The 17383-nt window shown below is 25.1% G+C and overlaps 1 protein-coding gene and 1 long non-coding RNA gene across 5 annotated transcripts in view; one reads left to right on the top strand and one right to left on the bottom strand.

The window, feature by feature from the left end:
• Positions 1–17383, top strand: part of LOC107998308 (GRAM domain-containing protein 2B) — a 58353-nt gene that overhangs the window by 5959 nt on the left and 35011 nt on the right. For 2 of the 3 annotated variants that reach the window (XM_017057506.3, XM_062076091.1), the window contains 2 exons: positions 2126–2384; positions 4725–4910. In XM_017057506.3, coding sequence (XP_016912995.1) covers positions 2126–2384; positions 4725–4910 — 445 coding nt within the window. Of the gene's footprint in view, positions 1–433; positions 662–2125; positions 2385–4724; positions 4911–17383 lie in introns of those variants that run through there. The other variant, XM_017057508.3, reaches the window with a different exon arrangement.
• LOC107998309 (uncharacterized) lies at positions 5905–10837 on the bottom strand. Of its 2 annotated transcripts, XR_001766160.3 has the most exons (4): positions 10375–10837; positions 6663–8811; positions 6340–6576; positions 5905–6211 (listed from the first exon to the last, which is right to left on the bottom strand). It is a non-coding gene; the product is annotated as an uncharacterized LOC107998309 (long non-coding RNA). The 2 variants fall into 2 exon arrangements; XR_001766158.3 differs by lacking the exon at positions 5905–6211 and having other exon boundaries at positions 6298–6576.

Raw genomic sequence — 17383 nt, forward strand, 5'->3', positions numbered from 1 at the left:
TATACTTTATATGTTTATTTTATTTTTTATATTTTTTTGCATTTAATTTATTTTATAAATTTCTTACTTTTTTAGCTTTTATTTTTATTAAAAATTTTCTTAATATTTTGTTGAAAATTTGTAATACAATTTTCTTTTTTTTTTAGAAGTTTTTTAAAAATAATTTTTTGTTGGCCATGAAAAATGTTTATGCAACAAATTGTTAAATTTTTTATATTATCTTCTTTGACTGGTAAGCAATTTATTTAAGAAATTTCAGCGTTCATCGTTAAAATTCATTTTACAAATTAATAGAATGCGAAATAACTCAAATATGCAAAAGCGGATGGCATTGATTTGATTACAGGAGCATGTCTATAATACGCTCACGTAACTTATGAGAAACTGAAGACATAGTATATTAATGCTAAAGCTGACGTGATGCAAGAGGATTTTAAACGAATTAAAGCTGTGTCGCCAAGAATAGGCAAGAATCGCGTCTTTGTTAACAACACTACACGTGTTTCTTAAACATCAGTCGCCGTTTATTCAACGGACCTTCCGTTCGTGAATTACTTCTTTATCGTTTATTGAGCTATCTTTTCACGTTCATCTTTCATTAATGTTTCTTGTAAATAGATATGTGTACATCATATAACAATGTCGACACGAGGCTTCTCAGGTGATAAACGTTTACAATTTTCTAAACATTGAATATATTTGTGAAAAAAATGAAAAGGATATCACGTTGATGACATATTAAATGTATTTATAAATATCGACTATCATGTATACCTGGATGTCATTTGGCAATGGATTATTCTTTATAATTTTATGACCTTTATTTCTAATAATAGTCAAATTTATTTTTAACTCTAAAGTTGGACAATTTTGTTTTTCTTACTTCGATAAATAAATAATTATTTTCTAATAGATTTATGTACATATATTTCTTAAACATTAGAGGTTATATTAACAAGTTGTATATTTTTTTATAGCTATATATTATTATATTATTTTTTAATAACTATAGTATACAGTATTTTTTATTTGTATATACATTATTATTGTTTTTTTTAACAAAAATATTGGAAGATCAATTTTTTCTTTTAGACAAATGTTATATTAATGAAACTTTTCTTGTTTCACTTTTAATGTTAAAATCACTTTTTATATTTTCACATTTTTATCAAATATATACATTTTTTCTTAAAAATAGTTAATACGATATCTTTTTCAGTTTTAAAAATATATATTATGTAAAAAGAATATATGAGATCATTAAAAACAATATAAATAAAAAAAATCTTATAAAAAATAATATTCATATATAATATTTGGTGTTATATCAAATAATTCAATTTAAACTATGAAATTTAACTTTTATAATTTTAAATTATATATTATCATATATTTTTAATTTCAAATAATGACTGAATCTATTTCAGAGTTAATCAAAATAAATGTACCTATATTCATGTAACTGATTGTGAAACTAACCTAAAGCTTAACCTAATAACCTAAAGAAACCTATATAGTTTACTTGCTTTGTGTTACATTGGTAAATACATACAACTCACAAAATTATATATTTTTGATATTTTTCTTTATTTTTTATTTTATTTACTGTATAATATGCATGTTATATTTTTATATATTTATTTACATATTCAATTTATTTCGTTGTATATTCAATTGTATGTTCCTTATTTGGTTTAATTATTCATATGTTTATCTATTTATTTCCATTTACGATTTTTACGTTATTTTCTATTTTTTATCAGTTTTTATTAATGTAATGCAATATAATAAGAAACTTTTGTATAAACTTTCTTTAATTACTTTGTCACATATATTATCACTGATATTTAATGTATAATAATTGACAAATTGATAATTATAATTTATAATTATAATTTATAATTATTATATATATAATAATTATAAAGCAAATAATAATATATAATTATTTATAATAATATATTTGTTTATACTTTTGCGTCTTTTGAAATCAAAAATTTAAATTAAAACAAATTTTGAAACACAAAAAATATAACCTAAATTACTTTTTTAATTATGAATATAAATAAGTTGAACATTTTATTTAAAAATATATTTAACATAAATCATAAGAATTTTTTTTCAGATAGCGAACTAGAGCCACCGTTTCGACGAGCTACTTCTCTTAGGCTACCCAAATCATCGAATTCAAATACTATTGATCGCAATCGATTATATGTATCGACATATCATGGAAAATCATCGATGTCCATGACATGGACACCAGATAAAACCATACCAGTTTGTCCCGCCAAGCATTTCACACCTACGATTGACGCACCTGCGCCGGAATATCTTGCCCGAAATCTTCTTCAACTTGGTTGTCCTGTTGTGTCAATGCCCACGTAAGTTTCTTTAATCCATTATGTGTACACTCTTAATAATTCAGTGTATCGTTCCGAATATGTACATGTCAGAAATAGCGATATCCGTAATCAAATATAATCCGTTTCCGCGTTCCCTCTCTTGGGAATACTGCGCATTTTGTTTGGGGAGGCTGATCATCGAGTGATGCATAGGTTGTGTTATTATAGATTAACTTTTCATGTGAATTGGACGTAAATTTTTTTTGAAATCGATTATTGTTAGAAAATAAGATATGAATATAAAATAATAGTAAATCATATCTTATTTTTATATAATTAGATATCGCTATTTTCATTTTTATTTATATTCGATAAATTCGATATAAATATTTATTTATTTTTAGCTTTTTTGAATCTATATATGATTTTGAATTATTGAAAGAAAAATATATATATATATGTATATTTTAAAAATTATAAACACAAAACAACGAAGGAATGGTAAAGTTTTTTTGACATTTTCGGACATACTTGTGATAAATTAAAAAATTTTGATTCGCATAGGAATTAAAAGTTCTCTCGCTACGTTACTGTTAGTTACTGTGTTACTGTGATATAGTAGTGTACCGGTAGTTCCTTAATGAGGAAGTTATTTTTATTTTGTCAACTAATAAGACAATTAAATGTTCATTGTAAATATGTAGCAGTATAAAATTGCGCACGTGTATCGTTCTGTTTCATCTATATTATTACAGTTATCGCGTGACAGAAAGAAATGAAAATAGATTAAGTTAGTCAAGAAATAACATTGACGATCAGCTGATCAGTATCCACGATCCCTCTGTCGGTCGTTTTTCCGAGATATCAGTGAAGTGATGCGATTCCAATGATTTTGTATAAGTTACATACATGCTTATGTGTACATGTTTGCAAAGCAAGTCAACTATACAGCTATACAACTAGGTAGCGTAGTATTCGGTCAATAGCTGGCGAGACTGGCGCAGACGCGCCGAAACAGCTGAGTGTGCGTTCACGTACATCTAATGGTGTTGTACTATTGGTATACACTGCAAAAGTGTCGTCGAGTAGCGAGAAGTCTACTAGCACGAGCGCGGACTGCAGCACGTTCAACACACCGCATTGCCGTATTTTCACTGCAAACCTCTGTGAAACATACTATCTATTTTTTTTCCTCAATCAAGAACATTTCCTCAAACAAGATTGAAGATATCTTGCTTTTTAAATATTCAAATTGTGTTAAAAAAAATCGGTACATCATACTAGAAGAGAAAATCTTTCAAAAGTGAATCAAATTTGTTGATCATCGTTTCTTAAATACAAGAGAAAAATAATCGAGAATAGAGAATTTACGAAAAAATAAATGTTCTAACATTTGATAAAAGTTTCATTGATCTTCCGAGCTTTTTAGAGAAAAATGATGCTGCGACCGTATTGACCGAGTGAGCTATCAGATTCAAATATTTCTATGGGAAATTCAAAGTTCTCAATATTGTGTACAATGAAGACCGGGAGGAACATAGAGGAAGTTTCGAATAATTAAAAGGACGATTCGTGGGAGAGAATTTAATTTCTAGTCAGTTTTTGCATGTGACAGTATAGTCGTAACGTGGGACAGTGGCGCCCCTCTACTGGACTGCTAGCTACGATAATACTCATCGCAGGTGTGACTTTTTCAAAACTCCTATGATTTATTAAATTTTGAATTGTATAGTAATATTTCGATATAATTTATTTCTAAACTTTATAGACTTGTCAATATATTTTTATTTTATTATTTTAAAATTCTTTTATATTAAAAGTAAGAAAAAGTTTCTTTTTCTTATTTCCTATTCTTAATCTAGTTTGAGAAACACAAACAAATAAAACATTTAAGGTTAAATATCATTAACGCATATAAATGATTCCTTCCTGTTTTGTTGCAATGTATCCAATATAAAATTATATTATTTTATTCCTAGTATCGAAAATAAGATTACGTATTTTTAAAATTTTTATGTATCATTACGTATTTTTAAAATTTTAATAAAATTTCTACTAAAAATAAAATTTATCAAAATATTAATTTAAGAATTATTTTTTAAAAGTTTAATAAACAATAAAAATTATAATAATCATATGAAAAGTCACTACGAATTATCAACTATCGAATCAGATTAAAATTATCGATAAATTGGATTTGCGTGAGTTTATAATCGTTATTGAATAAGTCGTAACTGGATGTATACATATAACATGCACGATATCACCAGATAAAAATGAACATTTAATACGGAATTCGAAGAAAAATCGACATTAATGTACAATGTTTAAGATGATAATGGATCAATTTAATATTTCGGAGCTATTATTTCTTTTCAGACCTCGTGGAGGAGTAGGGTCTGAACCTCCGCAGAGTAGCGATAGCGATGAATACTCGACGACGAATACTCAACAGCATAGTCATGGACATGGATATGGTCAAGGACAGGTGGATATCTACAACGTGCCCAAAGTCCAGGTGTCGGGACCATCGAACAATGATGAATCCTCTTCCGTCATCAATGGGTAAGTTTAATATTTTTCTTTTTTTTTCTTATTTTTGATAATGCTTATAATCATTATCATAAAGGTCTATATATTCTAATAATGCATTATTAATATTTATATAACGTTTATAAAGATGGATAAACTAATATATATAGAAAGTGAAATCAAATATCTTAATATATATATTTTGAAACAATAATACTTATTAATAATTTATATTTTAATTATTAATTATTAAATTTACATTTAAAATGGGATATTATTTTACATATCTACATATTTATTAATTTTATTAATTATATCAATTATTATATAATATAATAACTTCAAAAAATTGAAAAAATAAAAAAATATGTATTTTCTTTACTTATAGTACTATAAAAATTAAATTTACCTTACTATTACTAACTTTATTATTTTAAAAATTTGAAACCATAAACTAAAAACGTTAAAAATAGAAAATTATTAAAAAAATTCAAATAAAAATCTTCATTCAAGTAAATTTAATTCACTTGAAAAAGTCATGTTTCTTGAATTTGAATTTTTTAGAAACATTAGCATTGCAACATGAACATAAAATTAAATAAATTGTTTTAAACTTTTTATTCATTAATTATCAATCTTCTTATAAATGAACTCAACATTTTATCTTTTATACAGATAATCTTACAAAACTGTTGCGAGAATGTTCTCTTAATATATCGATTGTCAGATATATCATATATCAGATACAAATTAATTCAAACTTCGTGTATACCGAAACTTTTCAAGTTATATTTCTTGTAATAATTTATTATATTTCTTGAAAATATGAAATATATAATACAAACTTATAATTGATAAATGATTATAGATTATATAAATATATATAAATATAAATTATTTTTATTTGATAAATACAAACTAAAAATAAATTTAGAATAAATTAAAAAAATATTTTAAAGTCAAAGATATAATTATATACAATTTGATATAATTTTACTTACTTTATAATACTTTATAATACTTACAATGATATTGTGAAGTATCATATCAAAATTTTTTTGCCCAAATGTTTTAAAAAAAAAACTTAATAATAATTTTTTATGACAAGATTTCAACAATTTGTATAAAAACGTGAAATATCTTCGGTAAATCTAGTCAATAGATTGATATCATACACGTGTTAATTACTATATTACATATTACATATATATGAATCTTAATTACGAAGTATATTCGATACACAATATCGTCGATAGTATACAGAATAAATATAAAATTACTACTGTTTGTTTTCGATATGTCTTATCGTTTAATTCGTTGATTTAATTTTTTTTCTGCAACACAAGGCGAGTATTTTTAACAACAATGCTCGTTTGATATCGCGACATAAATAATTTTCTAGATAAGGAAAATGCCAGAATTCTTCTCTAGTACATATATTATTTAATTACATAATCCTTACATTAGTATTGAATTTCATCAAAGTGTTTGCATTTCTCGTGTAATGATTTACTTCTTAACTTTTGAGAATAATCTATTTAAAATTTTTATTAGATAAATTATGATAAAGATTTATTTAAAAAATTTGATTTTTAGAAAAATAATTATTATGGAAATTTTCGATTTGAGTTGCATCAATATTGAATATAAAGCTGCGTTTTCATTGAAACGATTACGAGAACTTCTTGTGAATTTTATACTGAAAAGATTTTATTCTTATTAGCATTGAAATTATCCTAATATTTTTTCAAAGGAGAGCATCGAAAGTATTGAAAAAAAATATACCTCTAGGAAAAGGAATAGGAAAAGAAGAAATATCATCATGGTGGGCCTTTTTTTAAAACGGTACCTGCGCATACACCGTTATACACGTCGATGAACCGATTTTCCATTAGTAAATAAGCCGTAACGATTGGCCAATTATTTTTAGATCAACTTTTATACATCCAAGGTTGTAGCATCTGTCGATCTAAAAATATTCTCTTCAAGAAATTCCTTTTTATTCGATCTATCGATTCTCGCTTAAGCGATTCTTGTATAAATCTTTTAACGTCCATTGGCTTTTGATGCAAATGAAACGGCCATCATGAAAGATTGATATACCATCCTTAGGGATTTTGGAATTCCTGAAATATTTACACGTTGAAATCTTATATGTACTTTTACACAAATATTCGCTTTTGAAATATTCGAGTTAAGCTTCGAGAAAATATTTTTAATTTTCTTTGTTATAAAATAAATAAATACTGAGAATGATAAATTAACAAGAATAATTTTTAATTAACAAGAAGAATCAAATTTAATTCTTATATTTATTGTTAGATATATATCTTAATTTTGATGAATTATCATCTATTGTTGCAATATTCTTCATCCATTACTTAGCCATTAAATAAGGATAAATAATATATTTTAAGAGCACTTTTTTCAATTATTATATCGTAAGATAAGAAAAATATCAAGTTTCGCTATCACATAGTTATAGTTATATGATTATTTTCCAATTTTTTTTTATTCCACACAGGAAAAATTCTAATTTTCTGTGATATTACTTAAATTTCCGGATTTCACTCGAATCTCTCATTTCTGAAATAAATATTCTTTAAATGAAAGATTTTTCTTCTATCCTTGTAACTGGAAAAAAGATTAGATGAAAGTTGGATGTTTCTTTTGTTTTGGAAAACAGTTTGCAAGAGTTGGAATTATCTTTCATCGCTTTTTAACGAGCGTTTCGCAAACGGAAAGAAAAAATTGGAAAAGCACGAGGGATAAGAGGCTGCTCGAGATTCTTTCATGCATGCGTTTTTCATGGCGCGATAGAGTGCAGAAAAAAACAGCAAAGGAGCAAGTCAACAAGATTTATTGTACTACTATGTATAAAACAATGTTTTTCAACTGTTTTGCGAATTGCAACTCTCTTTTTACAATAGCTAAATATCTTTATTTTTTTAAAAAATAAATCAAAGACTACAGTGATAAAAATTAAAAAAAAATATTCTCATTGTAATTAAAAGACAAATATTTAATATCTGAAATAATGGAGAGGAATTATTCTTTAATTAACTATTCTTTAAAGATAATAATACAATTTTATTCTCTATCTTTTTAAATCATGATATAGATGACAGTATCTGTCATGAAAAATTAATCATATATAAGATGAGATTGTTAGAATTAAATGAAATTTGTCCGCATTTTTTTAGCTTTTATCTGTCTGGATATATTCATTTGGATATGATAAAAATGATATCGTAAATGTGCAGTTGAACAAAATTATTTAATGTTTCCATTTTATCAAAATTTTTCTCAGGATAATAAATTCTTCATTATATAATACAAAATTTATTACATCATTACATGTTTAATAATATCATTTCATTTTTAAAAAATTAGATTTTTAAAAGGCTTCGATAAATTTATCTTTTATATTTTATTAAATATCAAATATTTATATTTATATTATTATCATTTATTAGTTATGAATTATATGTTATCTATCACTATCAATTAAGCTATATCTACATGCATTGTATATTTAGAACAATGGATATTATATTATATAATATATTAATATATATAATTTCATATTATAAAATTTAAAAAATTAAAAAAATTAAAATTAAAAAAAGCTAAAAATAATAATTAAAATGGCATTTTTCTAATAAGTTATATATCATTTTTTTTTTATAAGTTATATCATATATTATTCACTATCATTTTGATATTTTTGTTATCCTTTTCAAACATGTGAATAATACTTGGGATATTTTGTTAATGAAAGAACGATAATATATAATTCTACTTATCATGATAATATTCAATCCTTGTCGAGTGTGCATCGATTCTGTAGCTGAAATTGTTCTCTTTATTAAAGATATTCATCGAGCAGTTTCACGTATGCATTTCATTCCACGTGCACGAAAAGAAATCTAGTCTGTTGAACAAAAAAACTTTTATGAATTCTTGGTTTATTGAAAATTACTTATATTTTTATTACAAGTTCAATGTTCAATTAGAAAATTTTATCTGCGATTTTTTAAATTGTATAAAAAATAAGGAAGAAAGAAGACAGATATCTAGAATAGAAATGAGACAAATTTCTTCATTTTTGTGATAATGATCAGTTTTCTATCTCGAACAAAAGAACATTCTAAGGTTTCTTGATGTAAGCTTTTGATATTAAGGTTAATCTCTGATCCAGTTTTAACTAACATACTAGTTATTGCAATTTTAGCTTATATTTGATGTTCTTATTAAGATTATTGGATTGAATAGATTTTAGAAATGAAAAACATTAAAAATTTATATTCAAAAGAAAGATTCAAATTTCATTAATCAATTTTCATTAATTATTTCAATGATTTCAATTGTTTTAAGATTTTTTATCGAATAGAATTTCTGAAATTTATAACAAAACTTTAGGATATATTGTATTATGCCTTATCGAAAATTTCTATAAAAATCGCTCTATAAAAATTTCTATAAAATACCTGTTTTAACATTTTAGATAAGTAATCAAAATAAAGATATTTATCTCTTATACAAGATCCTTTGATAAATGTAAAACTTTGGCAAATATTGTTCTTATACACTTTCATTTTAATATTACTTTTTCTTTTTTTCCTTCTATCATGTTTACAAAATTTTTAAGGAAAACAGCTTAGTCTCGATCTATATATGCATAAATTGATAAGATAATTTCTTATATCGTATCACTAACGATACAATATGGAATAAATTTTTCAATTTTATATTTTTGGTTTGATTAAGTCGATATTCATTATAGATATATGTGTAAGATAAACGTGAAAAGTTATTAATAATTCTTCAAAGAACAGATTATAGTATCTAAGAATATGTTTTTTATAGATATTTCTAGTCAAGTTTACAATATTGATATGATATTTTATTTTTATGAAATATCTAATTTACATTATATAATGGAATCTTCAAAATATAATATATTTCTTTTTAATTTTTGGCATAATAATTTTGGTTTCATAATAACGCTTTTATTTTCCAAAATAATATTTATTTATAATAAAATCATCTTGAATTAAAATGTTTTTGATGTTTTTTATAAAAATTTATTTTTATGATCATAATATCGACTATGTAAATTTAAGTAAATTTTCATGAATTATTTATTGAATTAAATAAATATTTTATCAGAGAATTTAAACTTATATGTATATATCTTTAGAAAGAGATTTTATAATATTATAATAAGATATTTTAATATTATAATAAGATATTAAAATAATAAAGATATTAGAATAAAACAACTTATTTTATAATCTAACAATAATTCAATAATAATAATTTTAAATATAATAGATATAAATTTAATCAAAAAATGGTTTAATTCAAAAAATGGTTATGTAATGTAATGTTAAGCAACGCTTACCCGATCTTTCATTATCACATTTAAACTTTCTTTTCTAACCTATCATTTCTTTCTAACCTATCACGTATTGAAAATATTATAAATACATACATGTATTATTTCATTAATACGTATTTTTCTATTAGATCAATTCGATCATTCAAATCAATTTCCATTTGTCTGTTTCTTCAAATGAATGCAAGTTGTCTTAGTTTAGATTCGATCGATGGAAATATGATAGGAAGCCAATTCCATGTGACGTAAATCTATGTCGGTTGTTATATGAGGCTTCGCCATGAACACGCGTTTATCGGATTAATTGCAAATCTTTTGATTTGAAGTTAGTTTTATCTTCGATGTCATTTCTAATTTCTTATAATCGATGCTTTTTCTCGTAACATGATGGTTAAACCTTTAGAACTTTGACGATGCTTTTCTTTATGTTGACACGTGCATGCCGAAGAGCTGCGTGCGCACCTGTTCTGTGCACGCGCTTCCGCGCGCGCAATGACTTCATTTTTCGCACGACATGATGCCGGAAAGTCAATTAAAATGCTGTTCGATCAGGATTTCCGGAAATAGCCTCGTTATCCATGGATTATCGACACGGACAACAAGATACTTTACATTGTTCATTGATTCACACAATAATATATTACATTTCATACTTGTACAATTGTATTAGATATGGAAATTATTAGATTAAAACACATTTTTTTTTATTTAATATGCGTAAATATATAATGAATATTTCGTACTTGATTTCAAACATATGATTTTTCATTTCTTTTTTTATATTTACTTTTCAAACAATTAAGATTTTTCATCTTTATCGTTAGAAATTTAGATCGTTTACTAAGAATATGTATCATCATAGTATTTAACGAAAAAGTTAAACAATTAAATATGAATAATTAGTTATTCTACATTAAAATATTAAATTTTAATTTATACGAATTATATTTTATTTTCTATCATTCTCGCTCACCATTCCATGATAGCATGTTATCTACAATATTATTAATCAAGTATTTCATAAGGGTTCGTTATATTAATAATTTTAAATAGATTACTTTTAATGCTACGAAGTTGAAACATTAACGTCAACGTTATCGGCGTTTGCTTTCTTATTCACATGGTTTCTCTCCCATGTTAGACGGAGAAACGACCCCAGAAAATTATCTCCGCTTGTATGAAACGGTTGATTTATGATGTTCGTACGTGAACGTACGACCTCCATTTCCTCTCTCGTCGCTAGATATGACACGAGAATACAACGCAAATATTATCAGAATTTTTGCGTGAAACATATTTATCTCTCAATGGTCAGTCTCGTTCGAGAGAGATAATTTATCGATTCAAGATTCGACATTTCAAAAGAATCGCTTCCTCGAACGGTAGCAAAACGATCTTTTACACGTAAGTGCACACATTCTTCTTTCTTCTGTTGATATTGATTGTTCTGTGAAAAATTCGATGTTCCAAAGGTGTATTAAATGGAAAAATTGTTTAATGGATTTATATTGGCTTTATAGGGGCAGGTAAACAGATATTTTTATCATATTTGTATTTATTCCTTTTTTGATTTGATTTGTTATAACAATTTCATGTATTGAGTTAAAATATACTTCAAATATAAAATTGTATTTCTTAGATAATTGAGAATTAAATATCGAGAGCTACTAAAACTTCCGAGCTATGGAACATCCAATTATTGGTTTAACAAGTCATTTTAATTGATATAATTAGTTGGTTTGAAAAAAATATTTTACAATTAAAGCGATGATAAAAAAATTGAAATCAAACTATAAAAAATAAGTTATATAAAAATAAATAATTGTTTTTTTTACAATTTATACAAAATATTATATTTAACTTAATTAATAGCACAAAAGATCCATATGAAAGTATTAAAAATATGCATAATTAAAATTTTAATTAAATTTTAAGAGAATATTTATTTTTGTATTTAATAATTAATTTAAAGAATTTATTTTTTTTAACTGAGAAAGTTTAAAAAAATTAACAATATTTACATAATAATAACATAATAACATAATAATTTAAAAGAAATAATGCTTACATTATTAGTTTTTAAATAAAAATAAATAAATATTTCTTGAATTAAAGAAATATATATTTTAAATATAATTTTTACATTCTTATAAATAAAGATAATATTTTATAATAATATTTCTTATAAAAAAAGTTAATTAAGTACATTATAAATTCAGAAGAAAGATGAAACTTCAAACATTTATCATATAATTCAGACATATCACAATAATATATTAATCAGATTATATGTGTAATTGAAAATAAGCGTGTATAATATGTACTGATAAAATATTGCATTATAAAATATAGAAACATGTTGTGAATATGAAAATATTTTTATTATAAATATGTAATTTTTTCTCTTCATTATGTGGATATCAAAGTATCACAATGAAAATACTGACAAGTTATTAATATAATATCGAAGGAAATGAGATATTATGAAAAAATGGTATAATTATGAACCAATGATAACAACTGATTATCATTAATTTGGTTATTTTTTCATTTAAGAAAACATGATAATAAAAAATTATTTAGGCGAATCAAAATAAAAGAAAATCAAATGCATATTTACTTAAATTCTCTGATGCGTTAGAAGCAAATTATCTCATGATAAGCATAAAATATGACAGACATAACATATTGACAAACATGTAAGTATTATATTTAAAGTAGTATTTTAGTAAATAGTTTTTGTTTCCTTAATTATTCCTCGCATATTTGCATCTTAAAAGAATTACAGTCATTGTTTCATTTGTCATTGACTGGCGTTAAATTTTATCTCTATATAAGTTATAAGCAATGAAGAAATAGTTGACATTTTATCTTTTATTTGCAATTTTATTTTTTATTAATGAAACAAAAAATTTTTTTTTGTTTAAAGATAAAACGGAATAAAATCTGGAATAAATATGTAAAAACAGAAAAAATTGGTTATCTAAGTTTGTTTAATGTTATCATAGTTTAATAATTGATAGGAATGGAAATCAAGTCTTGTAAAGAAAAAAACTTTTCATTTCCTAACCATAAAATTTTAAATGCCGATAAAACACTCTTATCTGTACAATAATGATATATTGGAAATTGGGGCACAAACATAAAATTGCACACGAATTATGTACACTCGTAAACTGATATCGATATGTTATAAAAAAAAGATAGCAGTAGATATATATTTGTTTTTGATCAATATATAATTGTCAACGAAAATAAAAGAGATAAAGATTTTAGCATATAAAAGTCTATCGATTAGATACGAATTAAATTATGATAGATACATTAAGTTATATTTATTCAATATTATTTATATATATTGATATCCATCACATAAATTCGAAGCTGTTCAATATTGTTTGTTATAATAAATGATACAATGCAATAAATTGATATTTACTAATTGTGATATAAGAAAAAGTATCGATGGCGAAATGATAAGGGTGAAAACGTTATACTTAATTCTTACACGATCGATGAGATATCTAAAATAGTCCTACCACTCTTCCCCTTCCCCTTCCCCTTCCCCTTCTCGTAGACCATTTTGTTCTTCCTTTTCTGCTTTCTCTTTTTCTATCTCCGTTTTCTCTCTTTCTATCAGCGTTACCTCCTCCCTATTCCCTCTCCACACTCTTTCTGTTCTTTCTTCAGTTCGCCGCTCTCTATTTCTTAGCGTTGCGATCATTGCCTTTAGTTGTCGGTTCTATGCGCCCTTCCGTCTCTCGTATTCAAATCCGACTCGCATTAAAAACTGATTGTACGATTTGTGTTCAGCCCCTCGCAAATAACGAACCTATGGCGAAGATGTTCGTGCTGTGTACAGGAGAAAAGAGAGTTAGGACGAAGATAGTATAGGTGAGAAGGCAGGATACATATCGAGCGTGAGCAACACGAGTGAGCGCTGCCGGCATAGAAAGAGGAACGCCGCGGATCGACAGTGCCAGTGTCGGACAGAGACACGTTTCGACTGCGTCGTGTCTTCTTTCGTGTCGCGCGTATGCGTTCTCTCCTTCTCCATCGTTTCAAAACTACACATGCCATAGTTGCAAGAGATAGATAGGTTAGAATCGCGTGCGTGATCGCATGATGTTTAGCTATGTTGTATGTGTCAACGGTCACCTCGCATGCGCCATCTTGATCGTCGGAGTCAGTGCACCGTTCGAGTAGTCAGACGATCGTTTCGATTGATCGACGCAGCTGCGATATATCGTGTTTGTTAGTGAACGATCCCGCCACATTTTTTTTCGCGCGCGAAATATATTCCCGAATCATGTCATGTTTCACGCACAGTGTGCACGACAAGTTTTCGAAACGGGAAATCAGAATTGTGAAAGTTGTTCGATGAAATAGATGTGTGCGATTATTATACATTATGACAATTTATTTATGTGAATTATGATTTGCAATCGATGATATGATATTCTCCCACTATTAAACACTCATGAAATTATCGTTACTGTTCCAATTCTTTTGTTTACAAAGTGAAAAGGAAGGGAAGCTGTTGCAACTGAACGATATCGCAATGCTCATATGATTATTTTTCATCAACGAAGATTTAGTTTGGAAATACACAATCGTCGGTTGTTACTTATTATATATTAATAAATGTTATTGCATCTACGCATTAACAATTAAGATAAATTTATTTCATCTTGAAAGATTTTAAAATAAGAACTTATAAATCAATGTCAAAAAAAAATTATTTTATCAAATCAATTTTATTTGCTATGTGAACATGTGTTCATTATTATTAGATTTTACTATTAGATATTATTGTGCTATTGTTAATACAAATCAAAATACTGTTTGAAAAAGTAGCAACACAAGAATAAAAATCATTTCCAAAGTGTAAGTGAATTAGTAAAAAAATCTGGAAAAAATCGATAAACAGTTAGTCTCATATTCTTCTTTCAGTGGCAAGGAAACACAACAGAGACTTTTGTTTTCTCTTTATATCGTGTTTGTTGGCTTGGCAACCGTATGGGCGATACCCTTAAGGGCTGTATCGCAACCCTTAACGACAATGTCTGGCAATGCAAAACGATTTGAGCGTTTTTCACGCGACTGTCGATGCAGTCGTTCAATTATGTGAAGAACGATTCTACCGATAGACTGCAATTAATAATGACGATAAGCGTTTGTGAAGTTGAAAGTTTTTAATAGTTAATATAATGTATAAAATGAGATTGGATTGACATCGCGATCATGCAGACCTATGCACAACGAATACTTAATTAGTGCCTTCACTGACGTGCCATGGATAATAAAAATTACACATTAAACATAGAAAACTAAATACTTATTTACGTCGTTCGTGGCCTTATCTGTGGAATCGGTAAAAATTCATAAAAGTTTTGTTGGAAAATAATATTACATACATCAAAAGTGCATGGGGGAAGTTGCAGCTCCCCTAAAAAAACCTATAATGCTTTGCTTCGTACAAGGATTTTATTCGCGGGAGGATTCGAAATTTCGTCGTCTAAAAAGGTAATAGAATATTTTTTTCAATCTTTATTTTTTATTTATTTATATAAAAGTCATTTCAAATTTCACTTTAGTAAAGTTTAGGCTAATTCAAATTTAGTTCATTTTATTAATTAATAAATTATTATATTACAAGCTATATTAATTAATTATATTAAATATTTTTGAGAATTATAAAATAAATCTGCGAATAAATTTTTTACGAAAAATTAAATATTAAATTTAAAGAATTCCTTTTTAAAACATCGTATTTATTGAATGCCTCACTTAATATTTTGATCGCTTTCGATAATAGCTTTCGATAAAATCAATAAAAAAGATTTAAAAGATAAAAAGTTCTTTATTCTCATAGATAGTATTTTGAAATCGAGATAAAATTTGAGAGGATTACTAAAGTTTTAAAATTATTGATATGTTTTTAAATGGATTTCATTTTTTCATTTTTCTTTTTTTCTTCTTTTTTTATATTAACGTGATATCAATATTTTCTATTTTTCATTTGATCGTTATTCTTAATTAATCTAATTTTAGTACATTTTATTTTATTTATTTCCTAGCTAAAAATATAAATTATATCTGCATATTTTTAAGAAATAATTATGTTATATAAAAAAAGAATTATAGTTAAAATTAAAAGAAAATATTACAATTTTGTCATTTAAAATTACTAATGTCTTTAGTTTAAAAATAATAGAAAAATAAATATAGATTCAAAAATTGCTTGAAACGTTAATGTTTCAAAATATAAAAAAAGTTTATATCGCGAAGGAAAACATTCACGATCGAATGAAAACTATATAACGGAAGTATACGTATCTTTTATAATATTTAAAAATATTTTTATCTCAGTGTCAGTTTTGCAAATCATTATTTGAAATTAAATACATCGTTAACATAATAATACCGGAAACTAGCTACTGATTCACTATATGTAAACATTTTTAACTTTATCTTAATTTAAAATCCATATTAAAGCCATATGTGGCCAAAAGAATTTATCAAATCTATTCTACACTCTATAGTTTTGATTTATTATATCTTTTATTATTTTTATAATTTTACACGTTTTTATCATTGGTAATTTAGCACTATTTAGAATAAAAAAAATATATATTATATTATATATATACTATTTAGAATAATAAAAATATATATAAGATATTTATATATAAAGCAGAGATAGATAAATAATTATTTTTTTATTTATTTTTAAATTATAAATCAGTTTTTTTTAATAATTCTAAAACATTGAGCTAGATTTTCTAAAATATTTAAAAATATAAATATAAAGTATTATCGAATTTTATAATTTTTTTTGAAATAAAATTAAAAATTGAAAATGTTACAAGAATTATTGAAATATATATGACTATACATAGAAACAAGATCAAATGAAATATATATTCCTAGCAATTTTTACATACGTATCAAAACTCATCCTTGTTATTTTCATTATATATCCAGTATATCCGGTTCGATCAAGTTCTCCTGAAATCGAAATTCTTCGTTGATAAAAAAATAAATAAAAGTGCGACCAGTTTTTCCGCTTTTTTTCTTTTTCTTTTTTATTTTTTATTTGGCG

The sequence above is a fragment of the Apis cerana genome, linkage group LG6 (genome assembly GCF_029169275.1).
Source record: "Apis cerana isolate GH-2021 linkage group LG6, AcerK_1.0, whole genome shotgun sequence".
NCBI lineage: Eukaryota > Metazoa > Arthropoda > Insecta > Hymenoptera > Apidae > Apis > Apis cerana.